The 21,472-nt window shown below is 40.7% G+C and overlaps 1 protein-coding gene across 1 annotated transcript; it reads right to left on the reverse strand.

The window, feature by feature from the left end:
- Nucleotides 1–1,093: 1,093 nt before the first annotated feature.
- Nucleotides 1,094–21,102, reverse strand: LOC118850989 (prolactin-inducible protein homolog). The gene is made up of 5 exons (XM_036760592.1): nucleotides 21,005–21,102; nucleotides 18,379–18,484; nucleotides 13,490–13,607; nucleotides 12,920–13,028; nucleotides 1,094–1,100 (listed from the first exon to the last, which is right to left on the reverse strand). Exons 1-5 carry the CDS (start codon nucleotides 21,100–21,102, stop codon nucleotides 1,094–1,096), a joined length of 438 nt encoding a protein of 145 aa, XP_036616487.1.
- Nucleotides 21,103–21,472: the final 370 nt, after the last annotated feature.

A 21,472-nucleotide genomic window follows, 5' to 3' on the forward strand; every position in this document is an offset into this window, starting at 1 on the left:
TAAGCTCTTTTGGAATATAGACATCCATTCAGGTATTTAGAGACTTCAAGCATCTTTAAATTCAATTCTACCTGCATCAATCCCTCTATCTTACTTAGGGTTAGGAAATCCTTAACTCCCCTAAAATTATGATTGTCAATAAGCATTCCCATTCAGACCAGGAATTTCCTTAGGTGGAGTTCATTCTGCCAATAAAATCACAAGTCCTGTCAGTATTCCCGTTTTATAGAGAGGAAACTGAAGTACTATTGGGAGGTTAATTCATGTGTCTAATATTATAAAGCTAATAAGAGGCAGACCCAGGAATCTGACCCCTGGCCCAAGGTGCTTTTATTATCAGGGCAAATGGAGCAACTGGGCTATAAAAGGAGGCCCTTAAAGTGATCTCCAAGCAAGTATACAGGCTAGAAATATAAATTAACTGCCAGGGTGAGAGTGACATGAATCACTTGGGCTGTTCTCTAGCTGCTCTTCTCTAATTTCTGTGTCAGCAACCTACAATGGTGGTGGTGCACAGGAGTGAATGGGGGGGGGGATCAGGAAAGATACCAGTGATCATGCTGTCTCATACCCCTATCATGCCCTGAACTTCTGCATGAACATGCACTTCTAAAGAAACCTCTCTCTTTCCTATTCCCTCCTCCTTCCTGTGAATCTCTGCCCCCTTTCCCTGCACTGCCTTTTGGATTTGGAAGTTTAAATCCTGGGAATAGAGAGATATGTTCTTTGACCACTGACAAGCAGGAGTATAGATCTGAGTTTTGAATTCCACTTTGCTATGTCATTTCTGTGACCTTGGACAAGTCATATGGCCTTTTTGGGACCAAACTTTCTTTACCTCTGAAATGAGGGGTTTGGATTAGATGACCTCTAATATCCTTTTGCACCTTGAAATCTGTGATCTTTGGAAATGTGTCTGCTCCATTAAGCCAGTGTGCTAATGATGCCATGGCTTCAAGGAGGAAGGCTCTGAGGTAACAAGTAGAAAATGTGTTTGTGGAAAATTGTGTGTGTGTGTGTGTGTGTGTGTGTGTGTGTGTGTGTGTGTGTATAAATCCCCAAACAAATATATTTTTTCTAAGCTATTGGGGTATCAACATCTGAAACACAAAAGGAGAGTGAAAAACTCAATGCCATCAAATCATAAAACATGAAGTTAAATATTCTTCCCTTAATTGCACTAAGATCTGTATATACTAGCCAGGTACAGTTTCCAAACATTTTGAACAAAGTCACTGGCTTCTTTGTTAAGATTCAAACCAGTAACTGGGTCAATTATTTTGATTTAACTGACAGGACAAAGAATCATTCACTTTAGCCAGACAGATGATTAAGCTATTTAAGTTACACACACACACACACACACACACACACACACACACACACTTGTGTGCTTGAGTGGGCTTCTTGATTGAAAGACAAGTGTAGATTCAGTCTCAGGGAAAGCCCATTAACTCCTCCTTTTCCTTGAGTTTTGAGATCCTTGGAATTGGTCCAAGCCTTAGACTTCAAGAAGAGTGGTTTAAGTAAAGAGTATTTTGGGGATCTGGTTTTGGGTAGGCTGACCTAGGGAGAAGGAGAAGATTTGGAAAATTTGGTCTATATCTATACATATACACATGGCCTTGTGTACTCAAGAATTAATCTGAATGACAGCTTGGTGAAGAGGACCAGAGGCTGGTAGGAGAGTGGAGATAGTAGGAAAAAAAGGTTTATTTAGTGGGTTTTTCTGTATCTGTTTCTTCTTTTTTTAACTCACAAATAGTATTTTATTTTTTCCAATTACACATAAAGACAATTTTCACATTCATTTTTTATAATCTCCTTTTATTGAGGTTTGACTTTTTGGAGTTTAATACCTCTTTCCACTTTCTACCTATTGATTTCCTTGTATTCAGTTGCAGAGGTGAGTGTAGGGTCAGAGGATTTACTGAGGGTAAATAAATTGAAATCCAAAGAGATGAAGAGAGGAAATAAAAATAAGGAGAGGAATGGAAGGATGAAGGTGGAGGATAGAGATATAGAAAGGGAGATGAGGGAGAGAGGGACACATGGACACAAAGGCAGAGACAAACTGAGAAAGACAAAGAATGACATAGATAGATGATATACATAGTGACATAGATGAAAGAAGAAGCTGAGCTATTCTATACTGCTCTTCCTGTCCAGGCTTTAACTTCTTGTCTTCAGACTGTGCCCTAGAGCTCAGAAGATGTGGAGAGGAAAAATGAGACACACAAAAGCTGTTCCAATAGAGCTACCTAGGTCCGGCACAATTTGGGTTCCATTGTTTTCCCCAAAGATGGTGGGTTTGGACAGATGATGACCTACCTAATCCAGGATTCCAAAAAAAAAGAAAAAAAGAATTTGGCTCATCCTGAAGCATAATAAGCAGTGAGTAAATGAATCACGATAATGGTAATAATCATAGGTCACTTTTCTATTGTACTTTATAATTCAAAAAGATTTTTTTTCACAACGACCTTGTGAAGAACATTGGTAGCACAAGCCTTATTATTAATCTCCATTTTGCAGATGAGGAGATGAAGGTTTAGTAAGGAAGAATGAAACAGTAGTCTTCTTATTAAGAAGAATGTATGGAGCCAAGATGAAGGAGAAGGAGGAAGAAGTAGATGCCTTTCTCTCCCAATAACTGCTTGCACGAAAGATTTAAGGAGGCTGCCAGACTGAGTAATGATCAGGAAATCTAGGAATAGTTATCAAACAACTACAAGCTAAGCCTCAAAGATAAATACTACTTGCCCACAAGATCAATTAGAGTTTCTTTCAAAAATAAAATGAATTTAAAAAAATACTATAAATGAAATGAAAACGATATTGGCAAAATTATAAAGGAAATAAGACATTTAGAAAAAAGACAAAAAATTTAGAAAAATAAAATTAATTCCTTATCCTGAGAGTTATAAGGTCTAACCCAAATAATAGGTTCCCTAAAATTAGAATTGACTTACCAAAAATTAATTAATCCATCAGCCAACAAGAATGTTTTTTTTTAAAAAGATCGAAAAAGGAAAGAAAATACAAGGTATTTTAAATCATAAATAGCTGACCTAATTTAAGTATATCTAAAAGCCATTACCAAAAAAATAGCCTAGATGTTATATTTCAAGAAAGCATAAAATAAAACTGTACAGATATATTAAAACCAGAGGATAAAGTAAAAATAAAAAGAATCCACTGATCATCTCCTGAAAGAAACCCCCAAATAAAAGCTTCTACGAATGTCATAGCCAAAATCCAGAGCTTCCAGGTCAGAAAAAGTATTGCAATGAACAAGACACAAAGCATTTAAGTACTCATGAATCATATCAAGATCACTCAAGTTTTTGCAGCTACCAGTATAAAGAAACAGAGAGCACGGTAAATATGTTATTCCATATGTCAAAAGACATAGGCTTGCAACCAAGAATAAGTTACCCAGCAAAACAAATTTTAATCCTACAAAATAAAACAGATCTTTAATGAAACAGAAAACTGCAAAGCACTCCTGGTAAAAAGACAGAACCAAGCAAAAAATTTGAAATATAAACACTAGAGTAAAAAAAAATCATATACAAACAAGCAATTGGAAGGGACTTTACAAGGATGAAGTGTTACATTCTGATGGAGAGGGATGATATGGATATCCTCAGAAGCCTGATGTTACCAGTAGTCATAGAAGGAGTCAAACAAGACCCTAGGAATGATTTTTTTCTTTTTCTTTTTGATGGTATTAGAACAAAGGAAAGGGAGGAAAGAAAGGATGACAAGAGAAGAAAAAGGGAAGAAGGAATAGGGGAAACATTATCTCATATAATTGGGATACAAGTAGAAATTTATACAAATGAGAGGTTGGGGGGATCTAGCAGAACTGAAAACTCACTTTCATCTGAACTGATCAAAGAGAGGGAAGACACATAGATATATAGAGTTTTGAGTAGAAATCCATTAAATTTAACAGGGAAACAGGAGAGAGTAGGGAGAAGAGAAAGAAAAGGGAATAAGAGTAAGGGTAGATTAGTTTTGGGTTTTCATTTTTCCTATAGTGGATATGGGAGGAAGAGGGAATCAATTTTTGTTAATTGAAAAAAAATTTTAAAAGTATGTATGAAAAGAACCCTGGAGTGTCAGAAATTGCTGGCATCTTTAAGACCATTCAGTCTAGGTCTCCCTTATTTTACAAACAAGGAAAATAAGTTGAAAGATATAATGAGCTCTCTAAAGTCACACGACTATTTTCTGGCAGAGTTATTAACCCAAATTCTGACTCCCAGAACAGGGTTATTTTCAGTATAAGGGAGAAGGGCAGTGGTAACTAACCTATATGGGGACATTGTGGCCAGAGAGAGGACATCATAGATTCAAAGAGAATATCACAGCGGCTCTGCTGGAGTCTCTGCAGCCAGTAGTAAAACTTACTGACTTCTAGGGGCATCTGCAGAGAGAAGGCAATGCTTGAGAAGAAAGATGGGACAGCAAAAATCATTAGACTTTCAGACTCATAGACTGTTAAGAGTTGTAAGGGATCTTACAGCTCATCTAGTTATTTTAAAGATGTAACCTGATTTGCCTATACCTGCAAGAAATAAAGACTTTTGGAGGAGAATAGCCTACTGCATAGATGATATTGAGCTAGATCTCCAGGTCTGTGGCTCTACTATGATTTGATCCTTGAAGGGTCTTACGGGAGATGGAAAGCAGCAGCCACAGAATGAGGAGGAGGATGTATTTTTGCCTTTTTTGAAGTCTTTGGGATTGGTGTAGAGGGAGTAATCTTGGCAGAAAGGATTAGGAGTCTGATTCCCTGTGGAAGAGAGAAGATTCAGAGAATTTGTTCTATATTCTTGATTGTCAGTGACCACAGAACATGTCCCTCTGATCCCAGGAGTTAAACTTCTAAATTTGAATGGCAGCCCAAGGAAAGGGTCCATAGACTCATAGGAAGTAGGAGAGAGAGTAGGCAAATGAGATTTATTTAAATGTGCATGTTGATGCAGAAGTGCGAGACATGGCAGAGTGTGAGAGGGGAACAACATAGCATTAGAAGCCTTCTCTGACTCCTCTCTCCTCCCCCAGCCATTTACCCCTGTGCACCAGGACTATCGTGGGTTGCTGATGGTGAAATTGGAGAGGGGGAGCTAACAGGGAATAACCCAAAGATTATCAGTGGCTACTCATGTGTTGGTGAGGATTGAACCGCAAGGTACCACCTAGGCTCCACTTCTTCCTTCTGCCTCTTAAAGGCTTTAGCTCAAAGTCACAAATTTCCTGATATATTACCTGCCATCCTTCTTTCCAGTCAGTGTAGGAGGAAGAGACAGAAGGATCTGTTTCTCCCAGGTTGCCAGTTGGCTAGTATTCGCCCTTTTGTTACTTTGGTTGTAACCTTTTCAATTCCCATCTATCTTAATTATTCCCTATAAAAATACGGCTGCTGCCAATTATGACTTATGTGGCTAATGATAGCAGTGGGAGGAGTTGGGGAGGAGTTCCTTTTGTCCTTAAGGAGAAAGATACTTCTCTCTACTTGGAGTTGAGGTGGGAAAGGAAGAGTAGGTTTTACTTTTATTTTAAAGAAATGATTGACTCAGTTCCTTATTAGTTTGAATTGAGGAGGTGGGGGGTAGGAAAGACTGCCTGACTTCCCCAGATGAGAGAGAAAAAATACATGTATCATCATCCCTAGACCCAGAAATGTGGGGAACCTGAGCCATTAATGCAAAAGCTTTAGCTAGGTGAGGGCTGGGGGATTTGGCATTAAGGGTGCTGGAGTCTTGCTGCCACTTCAGCTCAGGGCATTGATGCCTCAGCTGTTGAGGGCACTGAGGTTAGTTGACTGCAGCTAGTCACTAGCAGGGAGTTCTCCCAACATCTTCCCATGTGTATAATTCAGCTCCACACTTCATTTTACATGGGCTCAATTTATACATGTGAGCACACATTTATGTGCTACACCGGTAAAGAAATAGGGACTGAAAGACGGGAAATGGTTGACCCCAGCCGTATAGCTTGTCAATGACAGAGTTAGAAATATACCTCAGATCTCTGAGTGATCACATGGTATACTTTTTATAGCTCTCCTACCATACTAGGATCATTCTAAATTCAAAAAATTTGACATTCATGTTTCTTGCTTTCATCTTTGTTACCTTCTGCAGTGTCATTTCAGGGTCATCTCATGTTATGATTTAGAAGGGTATATTTAGAAAGTGATAAGTAGAAGTAAAAAAAAAAAAACCCAAGCTAAGACAATACTAGAAGGGTAAATCCACAATGGGCTCAATCATTTTGAATAAGGTGACCAGAGACACTTTGCTTCAGTGACAGGAATGTAATTGAGGATATAATCTTTATGATCTAGAAGATGCCAACCTGAGCAGCTTGGCAGAATGATGATTATTGTGTAAGCCACTGAGCATGCTTCAGAGAGATATATACAAAATTTTCTGTATGGCATTCAAAGCCCTTCACAACCTGGCCCCTTCCTACCTTTCCATTGTTATTATGCCTTACTCACCCCTATGCACTCTGAGATACAGTGACACTGGCCTCTTTGCTGTTCCTTGCACAAGACACTCCTTCTGATCAGACATTTTCACTGATTTTCCCCCATGCTGCAAAACTCTCCCTTTTCATTTCCATCTTCAGGCTTCTCTGGCTGCCTTCAGGTCCCAGCCAAAATCCTACTTTCTATGAGAAGGCTTTACTGATATCTCTTAATGTTAGTGCTACCCTTCCATTGATTATATCCAGTTTGTTCTTTATCTATCTTATTTATACCTAATTGTTTTCATGTTGTCTTCTCCATTAGATTGTGAGTTCCTTGGGAGTAGTGACTATCTTTTGCCTTCCTTTGTATTCCCAGCACTTAGTACAATGCTTGGCACATAGTAGGTGCCTAATAAATCTTTATTAACTGAAAGGAAACCCTACCTTCAAATTCACATTGATGACAACAAAACAAAACAATATATTGAGAAGGATCATGGGATACTGAATTTGCTCAAGATGATGTCACTGGCTTTTAAAATGTTTACTGGCATCCTTTTTTATATCCCTACCATTTCTTGTACTGTCTCCTTCAATAAAAGAGCAAACAAGGAGCAAACCAGAAACTGACGGAAAGCAGATTATGCCTCCATATGGGGAAGTCTCTAGAAGTAGAATGGTTTCCCTTGAAAAGTAGGTAGTTTTCCATCATTAGGTATCTTCATATGGAGGCTAGTTGATCACTTTTAGAGGACACTGTATATGAAATTCATGCTCTGTGTATTAGATAACCTCTCAGGTTTCTTCCAAATGGAAGATTCTCAGAGTCTTCGAGCTGCCATACTGCCAAGATTGTTCTCTGAGTTCTGGCAAAAGACAATGAGGAGATTCTTTTCCTACTGCCTCATCTTCTCTTAGTGGCATTTATTTGTTTTGAAGTGGCACAGGGAGGTATTTCCTTCCTTGTGCCTTTCATTCTTCTGTTGCATAATAGCCAGACTTTCTGCCTCTCCAACAGCCTAAATCAAAAACTGGAGAGACAGAGTTCCTCATTTTTTTTTAGGCATGCCAAACCCAGATGCAAATGATAATGCAAACTAAATAATGCAAACTTCCACTTCTTACATCTCCTATGTATCTCCAAATAAGACATGTTTTTACAGGTCATTCTTTTGGCCTTTTACTGATATGCATCTTGGTGTAAAATATACAGGCCTGGTCTTGGAAACAGAAAATCTAGGTTCAAGTCCCCACACTGTCATTTATAAGTTGTATGATCCTGGGCCAGTCATGTGACTGCTCTGTGCCTCAATTTCCTCAGCTGTGATATGAAGATCATAATACACTACTTCACTCATATTTGTTAACATTGTGCCTAAACATGAGGTGCAAAACCTTAAAAGCTCTCTTCCAACAAGGTGTCTCCTGTGATATATTAAGATTCAATAATATTCCCTGATAGACACAGTCACAAAGTTGAGTTTGTTAATGATCCTATATCAATGTTCAGTATAACATTACATAGGGAAATATATGATTCCTGTAAGTATTTACCACTGTTATAGAGAATGGACAATGTATCATCAAAATGGAAGAGGGATTCCCTATAGATAGTGAAATTGTCCAGTTGCTCCTATTTGTGGATGACGGTGGGCTGATTCTGCTAAGGCCCAAAACATTATAGGATATGCTCAGTTAGGTGGATGCTCACTCAAAAGAAACTGACTAATTGATCCGTGTAGGAAAAACCAAGTGGATAGAAAATATGTGTTGTCCAGATTATGATATGCAGTTGGTTGGATGATACATTGAGCTAGACCATCACTGCAGATGGACCATGAGATGAGGACATAATTGATTAAGAGCAAGAGTGTGGGCTATGTTGTATTTGAGAAAGTGCACATTACTTTCATTGTTCTCTGAAACAACGACCCATCTTTTAGATGAATATTATGCCAGTGATGTTCTAAGACTGTACTTGAACTGGTAGAGGGAGTTCCCACACTGAGAATTTCTTGTACTAATGAAATAATAGTTTCTTTATGTATTTGGAAATGTACTAGGCCTCTAAAGCCATCTCATATGATTCCTAGCATCTGGAAGGAAATTCCATTTTATCAAAGTAGCTAAACTTTGACTCACACTGTGTTCAAAATGACTTTTTTCCCCCGCATTAATTCATGCAACATTTATTACCCATCGAAGCTGGCTAAAGAATTCAAACTGAAAAGGAGCTTATTGATAATCATATATAATTTCTATAAGTTTGCAGTACTTCTTTTTGTGTTAATAAATACTCTTAAGCCCATAAGATTGGTGAATAACTTTTGAATGGCTTAGCATATTTTGCAGTTACTTGTCAATAGTGCCATTTGTTGGCCAAGATAGAGCAGCTTATCTTGTTCATTTGCATAAGGCACTGAGTGCCCAGCCAAAGCTGGAGTGGTCATGGCAGCAGCTAAGTGTCTGTTTGATTTGCCTGAGGGGTGCTAGGCAGAACTGTCAATAAAAGCTTACTGAATTGGAAAGGATACAGATCATTCTTTGGAACAACAGGAGACCTGAGTTAAAGTTCTAGTTTTGCCACTCACTTTATGTGGGATGTTGCATAAATTATTTACGCTCAGGAGGACCCAATTTTCTCACATGTAAAATGAGGGAGTTGGGGCGAATGAACTCTAAGTTTTCTTCTAGTTCTGTTGTTCTATTATTCTATGATAATTGATTGGGGAAGAAAATTTGCTCTCACTCTGTGCAAAGCACTATGCTAGGTTCTAGAGTTACAAATAGCAAAGCAAGATTATCCCTGCTCTCAAGGAGTTCACATTCTAATAGGGGGAAACAACCCATAATACATCTTCTTTAATGTTATTTCCATATAATACCATATTCATTTTTAATGTTGAATCACTTAATAGTGCTATTGATTTTGGTGGCAAGAATTTTCTTTTCTGGGTTGCTAGTATTGGGTTATTCCTCTTGGTTTCTGGGAGTTTCCAGGCTTAGGAAACTCTTCCCTTATGGTTGTGAGTTTGGGGAAGAGAAGAGAGTTGTCTGATGGGGAGACCAGGACTTTACAAGTGGCTAGACCTATTGCACTAGACAGAAGAAATGTGGGAGAATTTGGAGGTAGAAGTGGAGGGACAGATAAGACATCAGTTTTAACCTGTATGCTTAAAGCATGAGTGAGTACAAGTGGTCTATGACAATTATGACAAGAATCTTAGGCTGCAGGATTTGCTGCTCTTGTAAATTTATGGAGTATCTGCTCAGGGCTAAGAAGTTCTTACATATGGCTAATGGGTCTTGAGTGATTGCCAGGCAAGACAGGCCCAAAGTAGCAAAAACTGGACATCTCATTAGGGGAGGAATGGTTGATATGGTCTGTGTGTGTGCATGTGTGTGTGTGTGTGTGTGTGTGTGTGTGTGTGTGTATGTATGTATGTATAAATCTATCTATAGCTATATCTACTTAAGTGTATGTATTTACCTGTACCCTTGGTGTGGTACGTGAGTTAAAAATGACTTTGTGGTTCCTATATCACATAGATAGATAGATAGATAGATAGATAGATAGATAGATAGATAGATGAGTGTGTTACTCAAGAGGGGAAAGCTGCTGGTGAGAAGCGGGAGCAATCCAGAAAGTGAATTGAGCTAGGAGTAAGGGAGTATGGTTGGGGACCCTCATGAAATGGTGATCCCAGCCAGTGACTTGCCATTCAGGAGAGCAGGCCCAGGGTGTATAGGGACATCCAGGTGGTCAAGATTGGTGGAGAGGAGCTTTAAAAAAACTATACCAGAAATGTATAAGCCAAACACTGTGTCAGAGGTTCTAGAATATCCCAAACTCAGTGCCATTTGCTCTGAATTTACTGAAACCTAAAGCTCCAACATAAAAAGAGGTGAATGATTATTTTGTCCAGTTAATGCTCAGTCTCTTGAAATAATGCCTCCCCCAACCCTCCCCTCCATCAAACCATTGGTGGAAGCTTGTTGAGTTAGAAGATGGTCAGATTTGGGCTTTCAAAGATAAAAGTCAGGATTATTAAAGACCAGAGTGTTTGAGTCTGAAGGACAGACAAGAGGGCAAAGCAGAGGGAACAGGAGAGGGGAAAAAGAAAGTAACATCACTCCACAATAGGCTAATGGGGACTAGAACAGGGAGCTGGACTTTGCGGGGAAAAGGTCTTGTGGGATCTAGGCATAAAGGATCTCGGGAGGAGAGGATCATTTCAGCTGCACCTGAGTGATGCTAGGAAATGGGTTTCCCCCCCACTAAATAGTATTTTTCCCTCAATTACATGTGAAGATAGTTTTCAACATTCACTTTTATAAGATTGAGTTCCAAATTTTTTTCTCCCTCCTCTCCCCTTTCTCCTCCCTCTCTCCCTCCCTTCCTCCCTTTTCTCCTTCCCTTCCTCCCCTTTTTCCTTCCCCAAGACAGAAAGCAATCTGATATAGGTTGTACATGTACAATCATATTAAACATATATCCACATTAGTCATGTTGTGAAAGGAGAATCAGAACAAAGAGAAAAATCATGAGAAAGAAAAAAAAAGTGAAAATTGTCTGCTTCGATCTGCATTCAGACTCCATAGTTCTTTCTCTGGATATGGATAGCATTTTCCATCATGAGTCTTTTAGAATTGTCTTAGATCATTGTTTTGCTGAGAAGAGCTAATTCTATCAAAGTTGATCATTGCACGCTGTGGCTGTTACAGTGTACAATGTTCCCTTGGTTCTGCTCACTTCCCTGAATGCTAGGAAATGTTGAGCATAGTACTTTAGGTTATCATAATTTGCTTATTATATATGTACCATCCCCTTGAGATATTTGAGGTAGGGGTTCTTCTCCACATCAGAGCAGGTGCTTAATGGTTATTAAGCTGACCGAGTGATTCAAGTTCCTGAGCATGTATTATGGACCTGAATATATATGTAAATGTAAACATTTTAAAAAATGACAGGCAGTGTGGTCCAGTGGATAGAAGACTGACTTTAGAATCAGATCTGAGCTAGGTTCAAGTACTTCTGATATTTGCTAGGTGGGTGATCATGTCTTAGTGCTCCCCCGACCCCAGCAACTTTTTAAGACTAGCCAGGCAGCTAGGTGATGCAGTGGATAGAACGCTGGGCCTGGAGTCAGGAAGACTCACCTTCCTGAGTTCAAATCCAGCCTCAGACACTTACTAGCTGTGTGACCTGTGCAAATCACTTAATTTCTGTTTGCCTCAGTTTCCTCATTTGTAATGTGATAATAAAAGGACCTATCTTCCAGGGTTATTGTGAGGATAAAATGAGGTATTTGGAAAGTACCTTGAAAACCTTTAAAATTATATAAGTGCTAGCTATTATTAAATTACTGATCTGTATTGTTGGAGGGAGTTTCCATCCTGGGAGGTCCCTATATTAATGAAATCCTAGGTCTGGACCAAATATATAGATATGGATATTCAGATAGATCACTCGGTAGAAGCAGACATGAAAAAAACAAACATATTTATTATATGCTCTACATAGAAAGAAGACTATAGCAAAACAATCATATACTCTTTGTAATACTGAGACATTATCAATGCAGAGATCATTACAATATGGTAAAACAAATGCTTGGTCTACGTGGAGAAAAGATGTTGCTTATGTAGCACTACAAGGTAGATATTCTCCAAAGCTTATTCTCTCTCTGTCTCTGTCTCTCTCTCTCTGTGTCTCTCTCTGTGTCTGTCTGTCTCTGTCTCTGTCTCTCTCTCTCTGTGTCTCTCTCTCTCTGTTTCTGTCTCTCTCTGTCTCTCCTTTCCCCCCCCCCCTTTCCCCTTCCTTTTCTCTCTCCTCCTCCCTGTCTCCTTGTCCCTCTCTTTTTCCCCTCTCCCTCTTCTCCCCTCTCCTCCTCTCCCCTTCTCCTTTCCTCTTTTCTCTTCTTTCCTTTGATTAGCTGTCCCTATCTTGCCCAGACAAAAATTACATGGACCTGATTCTAATACCAATAAGTATGGGAATTTTAATTTGCTCCATTTTTTCTGACCTGGGCCAAAAAACTCCATCTGCTTAGCCCATTGAAGTTCAGAACCGAGGAGCTCAAGAGATCCTCCAGCCTCAATCTTCTTAGCAGCAGGAAATACAGAAAGAGGCCACTGCACCCAGCTATGAAAGTATTTTTAAAGGACAAGATTCTAGAAATCCACAGTATTATGAGAAAGAAAAACATTCTTGAGATCAGTTAACTTTATTATAATGTATAGGTATTGTGGAGAGAAAAGCAAACAAAACAAAACATGATTTGAATAACCCAGACTGGCAGAGAAGTTTGTAGGATGTTTATTTCACAACCACGTTGGCCTCAAATGCTCATCCCCAAGGCATCTCTGCATAGAGTGACCAGCCAGGGAGTGGGAGAACAGGATTCCAAGTCATTTCTTTAAAATGTACCTTCCAATGCTGTAAATTCGGAATCCACGTGTAGGCACAACACTGATGTTTTTAGTACAGATTTCCTGTGACGAAGTAATTTCAGCCGCGCAGCCTACATAGACATTTTCTGGGAGAAGTGAGGTAGAGACAGAGTTTGAAAACTTTTAGAAATATCTCTCAGTCAAAACCCAACTTCCTGTATGCCTTTTAGAGATATAATTTATTCATTCATACAAAATCCATCTATTAAACACTTTGTTAATCTCTGCTTACCTCCATTTAGCCATTCCCAAACCCGGTTTCCCCAAAATAAAACACTCTCTGGGTCTGTCAAATCCCACTCACCCACACACCTTGGAAACCTCATGTGCAGACGCTGTAATTGAGCCCCCAGCTTAGATCCTATTCTTTAGATTCAGCCCTCTTGTCGGTCTATTGCCAAGGCTGTTCTTCCATTACCAATCAATGCTCATTGTCCGTCCTTGTGACATCCACCGCCTTTGCCCTTCGCTTTTTGGCTAGCCCTCTGCCCCAGATTCCCTTTGCCTGTCTCTCTCTCTGACCCAGCCTCTATGAACCTTCTCTTACGTGTGCTGCATATGTTCCAGTAGAAATTCCTTGCACGGTCCCCTGGGCATATACAGGCTTCGTAGTCGTAAAACTGGGAACAATGAGTGTCTTGGTTGGTCTCAACAGAGAGCTTTACCTGGGAAGAAAGAGATGGGGAGAATACTACCTTCACGTCATCTCTCTGCCTCTAGATGGGAGCTTTGATGGGACTAGGGCTAGGTGAGAATTTATTTTTTTAATTCAATTTTATTTTATTTTCAGCTACAAATCCCCCACCCAAAATCCTCCCCTGCCCATTGAGAAGGCAATAAATACAAGCTCATTATAAATATGAAGTCATGCAAGACAAATTTCTGCATTAGTCATGTCCAGAAAAAAAAGCAAGAGAAAAAAAATACAATTCAGTCTGTGTTCTGAGTCTATCAGCTCTCTCTCTGGAGGTGAATAGTATTTAATATCATGAGTCCTTTGGAATTGTGTTGGATCATCTTGTTGATCAGAGTTACTAACTCTTTCAAAGTTGGTTTTAAAGGTCGTTTAGTCAAATCTCTCATTTTACAAATAAGGAAAATGAGGACTAGAAAGGTTAAGTAACTTCCTAAAGTTCTCTTTGCCTTTCTCTCTCTCTCTCTCTCTCTCTCTCTCTTCCACCCCTTCCTCTCTCCCTCTCTCTCACACACATGTACACGCACATGCACACATGCACACACATGCACACACAAAGCCACAGAGGTGCTAAGTATTAAAACCAGGCTTTGAACCCTTGCCCATGTCCTCTGACTCCAAATCCAGTACTCTTCACTGATTTGCATTAGACCTGAAGTTATTAGAAGCAATTTCTGGATTGGACTAGGGGAGGCAGAGCCAAGATGGCGGCTGGTAAGCAGGGACCACTGTGAGCTCCATACCGAGTCCCTCCAAAAACCTATAAAAAATGGCTCTGAACCAATTCTAGAACGGCAGAACCCACAGAACAGCAGAGGGAAGCAGGGCTCCAGCCCAGGACAGCCTGGATGGTCTCTGGGTGAGGTCTATCCCACACGGAGCTGGGAGCTGGGAGCTGGGAACGGAGTGGAGCAGAGCCCAGCCTGAGCAGCGCAGAACAACCAAACTTGGAGTCGGGCGGATGGGGCCCCTGGCACCCTGATTATGTGAGCTGCGGCAGTTACCAGACTCCTCAACCCACAAACACCAAAGACTGCGGAGAAGGTTAGTGGGAAAAGCTGCAGGAGTGGAAGGAGTTCGAGGTTCGGCTTCCAGCCTCGGGGGCAGCGGAGGTGGGGCAGCTACAGTTGCTGCTGCTTCCGGCCCCAGGCCCACCTGGTGGGAGGAATTAAGTGGCGGATCAGAGCAGGAGTGTACAGCCTGCTAAAGATCTAAGCCCAGCCTGGGCTGGGGGTTCTTGGGGAAGGAGGAGTGCTGGTGTGACAGAGCTGGCACCTCCCCACCAAACATGGAACATAGAACTCGTTAGTCTACAAGCAGTCATACACCACTGAAAAACTCAAGGGTCAAGTTAGTTGGTTGGGAATATGGCCAGGCAGCGAAAGCACACCCAGATTCAGTCTCAGACTTTGGATTCTTTCTTTGGTGACAAAGAAGACCAAAACATACAGCCTAAAGAAGTCAACAAAGTCATAGAGCCTACAACAAAAGCCTCCAAGAAAAACATGAACTGGTCCCAGGCCATGGAAGAGCTCAAAAAGGATTTGGAAAAGCAAGTTAGAGAAGTAGAGGAAAAATTGGGAAGAGAAATGAGAAGGATGTGAGAAAACCATGAAAAAACAAGTCAATGACTTGCTAAAGGAGACCCAAAAAAATACTGAAAAATACACTGAAGAAAACAACACCTTAAAAAATAGACTAACTCAAATGGCAAAAGAGCTCCAAAAAGCCAATGAGGAGAAGAATGCCTTGAAAGGCAGAATTAGCCAAATGGAAAAGGAGGTCCAAAAGACCACTGAAGAAAATACTACTTTAAAAATTAGATTGGAGCAAGTGGAAGCTAGTGACTTTATGAGAAATCAAGATATTATAAAACAGAACCAAAGGAATGAAAAAATGGAAGACAATGTGAAATAACTCATTGGAAAAACCACTGACCTGGAAAATAGATCCAGGAGAGATAATTTAAAAATTATTGGACTACCTGAAAGCCATGATCAAAAAAGAGCCTAGATACCATCTTTCAAGAAATTATCAAGGAGAACTGCCCTGATATTCTAGAGCCACAGGGCAAAATAGAAATTGAAAGAATCCATCGATCACCTCCTCAAATAGATCCCAAAAAGAAATCTCCTAGGAATATTGTTGCCAAATTCCAGAGCTCCCAGATCAAGGAGAAAATACTGCAAGCAGCCAGAAAGAAACAATTTGAGTATTGTGGAAACACAATCAGAATAACCCAAGATCTGGCAGCTTCTACATTAAGAGATCGAAGGGCTTGGAATGCGATATTCCGGAGGTCAATGGAGCTAGGATTAAAACCTAGAATCACCTACCCAGCAAAACTGAGTATCATGTTCCAAGGCAAAATATGGACTTTCAATAAAATAGAGGACTTTCAAGCTTTCTCAGTGAAAAGACCAGAGCTGAATAGAAAATTTGACTTTAAAACACAAGAATCAAGAGAAGCATGAAAAGGTAATCAAGAAACGGAAATTGCAAGGGACTTACTAAAGTTGAACTGTTTTGTTTACATTCCTACATGGAAAGATGACAAGTATGATTCATGAGACCTCAGTATTAGGGTAGCTGAAGGGAATATGCATATATATATGCTTATGTATATATATAGGTGAATGTGTATGTATGTATATATCTATGTGTATGTGTAAGTATGTATATATATATGTGTATGTGTATATATATATATATATATGTAAAAGAGAGAGAGCAGACACAGGGTGAGTTGAAGATGAAGGGAAGATATCTAAAAGAAATAAAATGAAATTAAGGGATGAGAGAGCAACATACTGAGAGAGGGAGATAGGGAGAGATAGAATGGGATGGATTATCTCACGTAAAGGTGGCAAGAGGAAGCAGTTCTGTGGGAGGAGTGGAGAGGGCAGGTGAGGGGGGAATGAGTGAACCTTGCTCTCATCAGATTTGGCCTGAGGAGGGAATACCATACATACTCAGTTGGGTATCTTACCCCACAGGAAAGAAGAGGGAGGAGGACAAAAAAATAAATAAATAAATAAAAGGGGGGGATGATGGAGGGGAGGGCAGATGGGGGTGGAGGTAATCAAAACAAACACTTTGGAAAGGGGATAGGGTCAAGGGAGAAAATTCAATAAAGCGGGATGGGTTGGGACGGAGCAAAATGAAGTTAGTCTTTCACAACATGAGTAGTGTGGAAGGGTTATACATAATGATACACATGTGGCCTAGGTTGAATTGCTTGACTTCTTAGGGAGGGTGGGTGGGAAGGGAAGAGGGGAGAGAATTTAGAACTAAAAGTTTTAAAAACAGATGTTCAAAAACAAAAACAAAAGTTTTGGCATGCAACTAAAAAATAAGATACACAGGCAATGGGGCATAGAAATTTATCTTGCCGTACAAGAAAGGAAGGGAAAAGGGGATGAGAGGGGAGGGGGGTGATAGAGGGGAGGGCTGACTGGGGAACAGGGTAACCAGAATATATGCCATCTTGGAGTGGGGGGGAGGGTAGAAATGGGGAGAAAATTTGTAATTCAAACTGTTGTGAAAATCAATGCTGAAAACTAAATATGTTAAATAAATAAATTTAAATTAAAAAAAAGAAGCAATTTCTGGAAATCCACTGTTAAATTGCCCATATTATGTAGGGAGTGCTCTAGACTATCTCTTATTGGGGCAGTGCGGTGGCACAGTGGATAGAGTGCTGGGCCTGGAGTTAGGAAGACTCACCTTCCTAAATTAAAATCTGGCCTCAGACACTCACTAGCTGTGTGATCCTGGGCAAGTTACTTAACCCTGTTTGCCTCAATTTCCTCTTCTGTAAAGTGAGCTGGAGAAGGAAATGGTAAACCACTCTAGTATTTTTGTCAAGAAAACCCTAAATGAGGTCATGAAGAGTCAGACATGACTGAAACAACTGAACAACAGCAGAGAGAAAAATCCCTCAGGTGAAAGAACACAGAAAAGAAGTAGTTGTCAGTGAGAGATGGGCAGTATATGCTAATAACACATGAAGTATCATGAAAGATACATGAAGTATCTTTCAAGACATCAAGGACATGTGAAATTCTTACACAGGGAAAAGTTTCCATAGAAAAATTTGGCCCAATTTAGTTTTTCCTGATACTTTAGGCACCAGTGTGTTTAGTTGTTGTTGGCGGTGTGTCCCAATGCCTAGGAAGGAGGAAAGAGGAAGGCTGCTATTATCACTGGGCTGGAGAAACATTTCTCTCGAAAGAAAGTTCTTTTAGGGGCCAGCTAGGTAGCACAGTGAGTAGAGCACTGGCCCTGGAGTCAGGAGGACCTGAGTTCAAATCTGGCCTCAGACACTTGATACACTTACTAGCTATATGACCTTGGGCAAATCATTTAACCCCAATTGCCCTGCCTTCCCCCCTCCAAAAAAAAGTCCTTCTACTCAAAAATACATTTTGTATCCTTCCCTCCATCATGTCCCTCCATCTTTTACATAATCTGCTTTCACCTTCATGGTGTGACAAAGTTTATGGCTTTCTCCTTAGGGTACTCCCTTCATCAGTGACCATGAATCTCACTCAGTCACTCTGGCACAGGTGCCCGGACTCTTCATTCTTACTCCTTTGACTTTTGAGATTTCCCTCTCCCTTCTCTTTTTTCTTTACCTATAAATCTTCATTCTTCCTTCCCATTCTCCTTTTCCCCCCTTTCCTTCATTCTTCTTTCATCCCCCACTCCTTGCAGCTGCACGAAGTCCGCCCCATACTCACCGCCACGCATTCTCTCAGTTCAGTTGAAACATTACACCGGATTTCACTCATTTCTTTTGCTTTAGCACTTGGTATTGGAGATATCTGCACAATAAGTGGTCTCCGGCTAGTAATGGAGAAATAGAGAAGCAGATCATCTCTCTAATAATCCTTGTAACCTCTGATAACCTATGGCCTCAGAAAATAGTCAAGGGATGGATAATCTGATGAATGGAGGAGGGAGAGGGTGAAAGTTCAAAGAATGAATCAAGTGATCTCAAGGGTATGAGTCCCTTTCCTCTTTGGGACTCCCACTCTAGCACTCCTTAATCCTAGGCACTAGAAGGAAACCGAGGTCCAGAGAGAAAGTCACGAAGATCTATTGGACTGAGGTGGTTATCCAGTTGCTGACCAGATAGCAAGTACCTTGGTCATGGCATGATTCCTTTCTTTTCTTTATAGCCCCCAAACTGGGCCCATAGAATCTAGGGAAAGATACAAAATCCCTATGGTGCCCTAGAATTTTAGAGGTGGATGGAACACTAGATTGCCTTCCCATGCTCTCATTTTTACAGATGAGGCAACAGGAGCTCAGGAGAAGTTCATCTTTAGCCCTCCATATTCCTTGAATATCCATTTTCCTGACACAAAGCAACTTAGAAGCTGTGTACCTGAAGGGTGGTTTTATTTTTCTCTGTGTCAGCTTAATGTTCTAGGAAAAGGGTCTAGAAATTGAACCTTGTGACAAACTTTCAAAATTTTTGAGTGGCTTTGTGAACTCCTGGCAATGGGCAACTATACTAACTTGGCCTTTAGAGTTAGGAATTGAGAGGAAAAGGAAGTGGTACTCATACTTACTTCCTTTCCTACACCCTCAGCTGGGCAACCCAATTCAGGTCACTGGCCTGGGGCATGTGTTTCATGCAAAAAGAAATAATGTCGGGGCAGCTAGGTGGCTCAGTGAGTAGAGCACTGGCCCTGGAGTCAGGAGGACCTGAGTTCAAATCCAGCCTCAGACACTTAACACACTTACTAGCTGTGTGACCTTGGGCAAGTCACTTAATCCCAATTGCCTTGCTTCCCTCCCCTCAAAAAGAAAAGAAATGTCAAGAGTCCTTGAGTTCAATCTCCCAACCTCCAGTCCCCACTTATCACTCTAAACTGGACAGATAACTTCAGCTGAGCTTTGATATGGAAATTCACAAAACCACTTACTCCACTTTCCATAATGGTCTGTAACAGAGCCTTCTCAGCCCAGGATTTTCTAACACTTGGGTCTACATGGTTGGTGAAGCTCATTTAAAAAAAAATACAACAAAACCACGCAAAAACTCTGAAATGGTATTATTTGGTTCTCCTACATGAGGGAACACCCAAAATATAACCTAAGAGTTTGAAATTCTTAGCTTTCAGTCATGATAGTGGGAGAGTTTGAATCTTCACATTCTACCCTTCTCCCTCCCCCTCTATACTAGTTATTATCTCTCACTCTCATTCCATTCCAAACTTATTTTACTCCACCCCTCTCTCCTCATCTGCCTCCCACAAACTCAGCCCCGGTCCAGGGACATCTCATCAGAAACAAAGACCTGCTTCTCACTAGAGGCAGCTAGTTGTCACAGTGGATAGAGTGCCGAGGGGGAAGTAAAAAAGACTTTGAGTTCAAATCTCGCCTCAGATGTTGACTAGCCGTGTGACCCTGAGGAAGTCACTCAATGTCTATCTACCTCAGGTTTCTCAATTTTAGCATGGGAATAATAAAAGCACTTACCTCCCAAGGTTGTTGTGAGGATTAAATGAGATAATATTTTTAAAGTGCTTGGCAGAGTGCCTGTGTCATAGTAGGTCTTCATACATGACTGCTTCCTTACAACCCAAGGAACTATACTTTCATGCTTTCTCTAACCCTTCTCTATGGCTATACTGGCCAAAAGATAATTGCTGACTAAGCCTCAAGACTCCTGAGTCTTATTCCGATATTTAACCCTCTTCTTCAGCCGTATTCAAGGCTGCCCTGAATCCCAAGGTGGATTCCCATAATAAAAGAGTAGTGCTGCTAGGACCTGGTCCACTGTGGGAACTGTCCTCAGGCCAAGGACCTGAGATGGTCCCCAGGTCATTATGTAGGAAAAAAGAAAACAAACCAGAGATTGTATGAGAGTGCCCTCTTTTCTCCCAATTTCAGACTCCAGGTAAACTCATCCCAGATGTCAGCTTTAGTGAGTAAGGAGAGCAATGAATTTCACTTTCCATAGTCCTTCTGCCTCCCCTTTCCTGGAGACAATAAAGAAGTGGGGGAGACTTGAAGGGGTTCCAGGTAGGATGGAAATTAAGGCACAGGATAGGAATAAGAAGTCTTTGAGAATGAAGAACAGGCCTGTAGTCAACTTCAGACTTTATCCATTAAATCCTGTTTCTGTGCTGGGCTATTGAGGCCATCAGAGACCAGGCAAAGAATTTCTAGGGTTCGGGCAAAGATTCACCCATCTGTGGGCAGAAGAGGTTCTCGGTGGGGATATATAAAATCTGGGTATTGGAAGATAGATACCCAGTGGATGATCTCAGGAGAGGATGTGAAGTCCCCAGGCTGGGAGGTGGGTTTTTCCTGGAAGACAAGGAAAAGGTGTCTGTGTAAGGGGTGGCTTACTTATCAGAATCTTCATCTTGACCCGTGATTAGTTGTAGGCAGAGACCCAGGAACAAGGCAGTAATGCTGCATCTCATTAGTGCCTGGAGAAGAGACATCTTGTAGTGTCAAAAGGGTGACGTCCAAGCTAACTGGGGTCCTAGATGGGGCCACTACTTATAGTCAGAGGAGGAAGGTAGAGGAGCAGTTGGAAAGGATAAATAGCCAATCAGCCTTGCCCTTCTACCCTGACTCCTCCTGTTCTGCCCTCATTGCCATCAGGTTTGTTTTTCTGTAGGAAAAAAAAAGTCAACATACACTGCAGTTGGAGTTGTACCATCCTGGGTAAGGATTAGCACTGCCCTTCCTTGTTTCTCAGTATCTGAGAGTCCTCAGGCTATAAGAGACCTTGAGAAACTGGACAGCTACTCACTTCATATAAGTAGGGCTTTTCTCCTTTTGTCAATCAGGGGAGAGTAGAAATGGAAT

Source organism: Trichosurus vulpecula, chromosome 5, assembly GCF_011100635.1.
Source record: "Trichosurus vulpecula isolate mTriVul1 chromosome 5, mTriVul1.pri, whole genome shotgun sequence".
Taxonomy (NCBI): Eukaryota; Metazoa; Chordata; class Mammalia; order Diprotodontia; family Phalangeridae; genus Trichosurus; species Trichosurus vulpecula.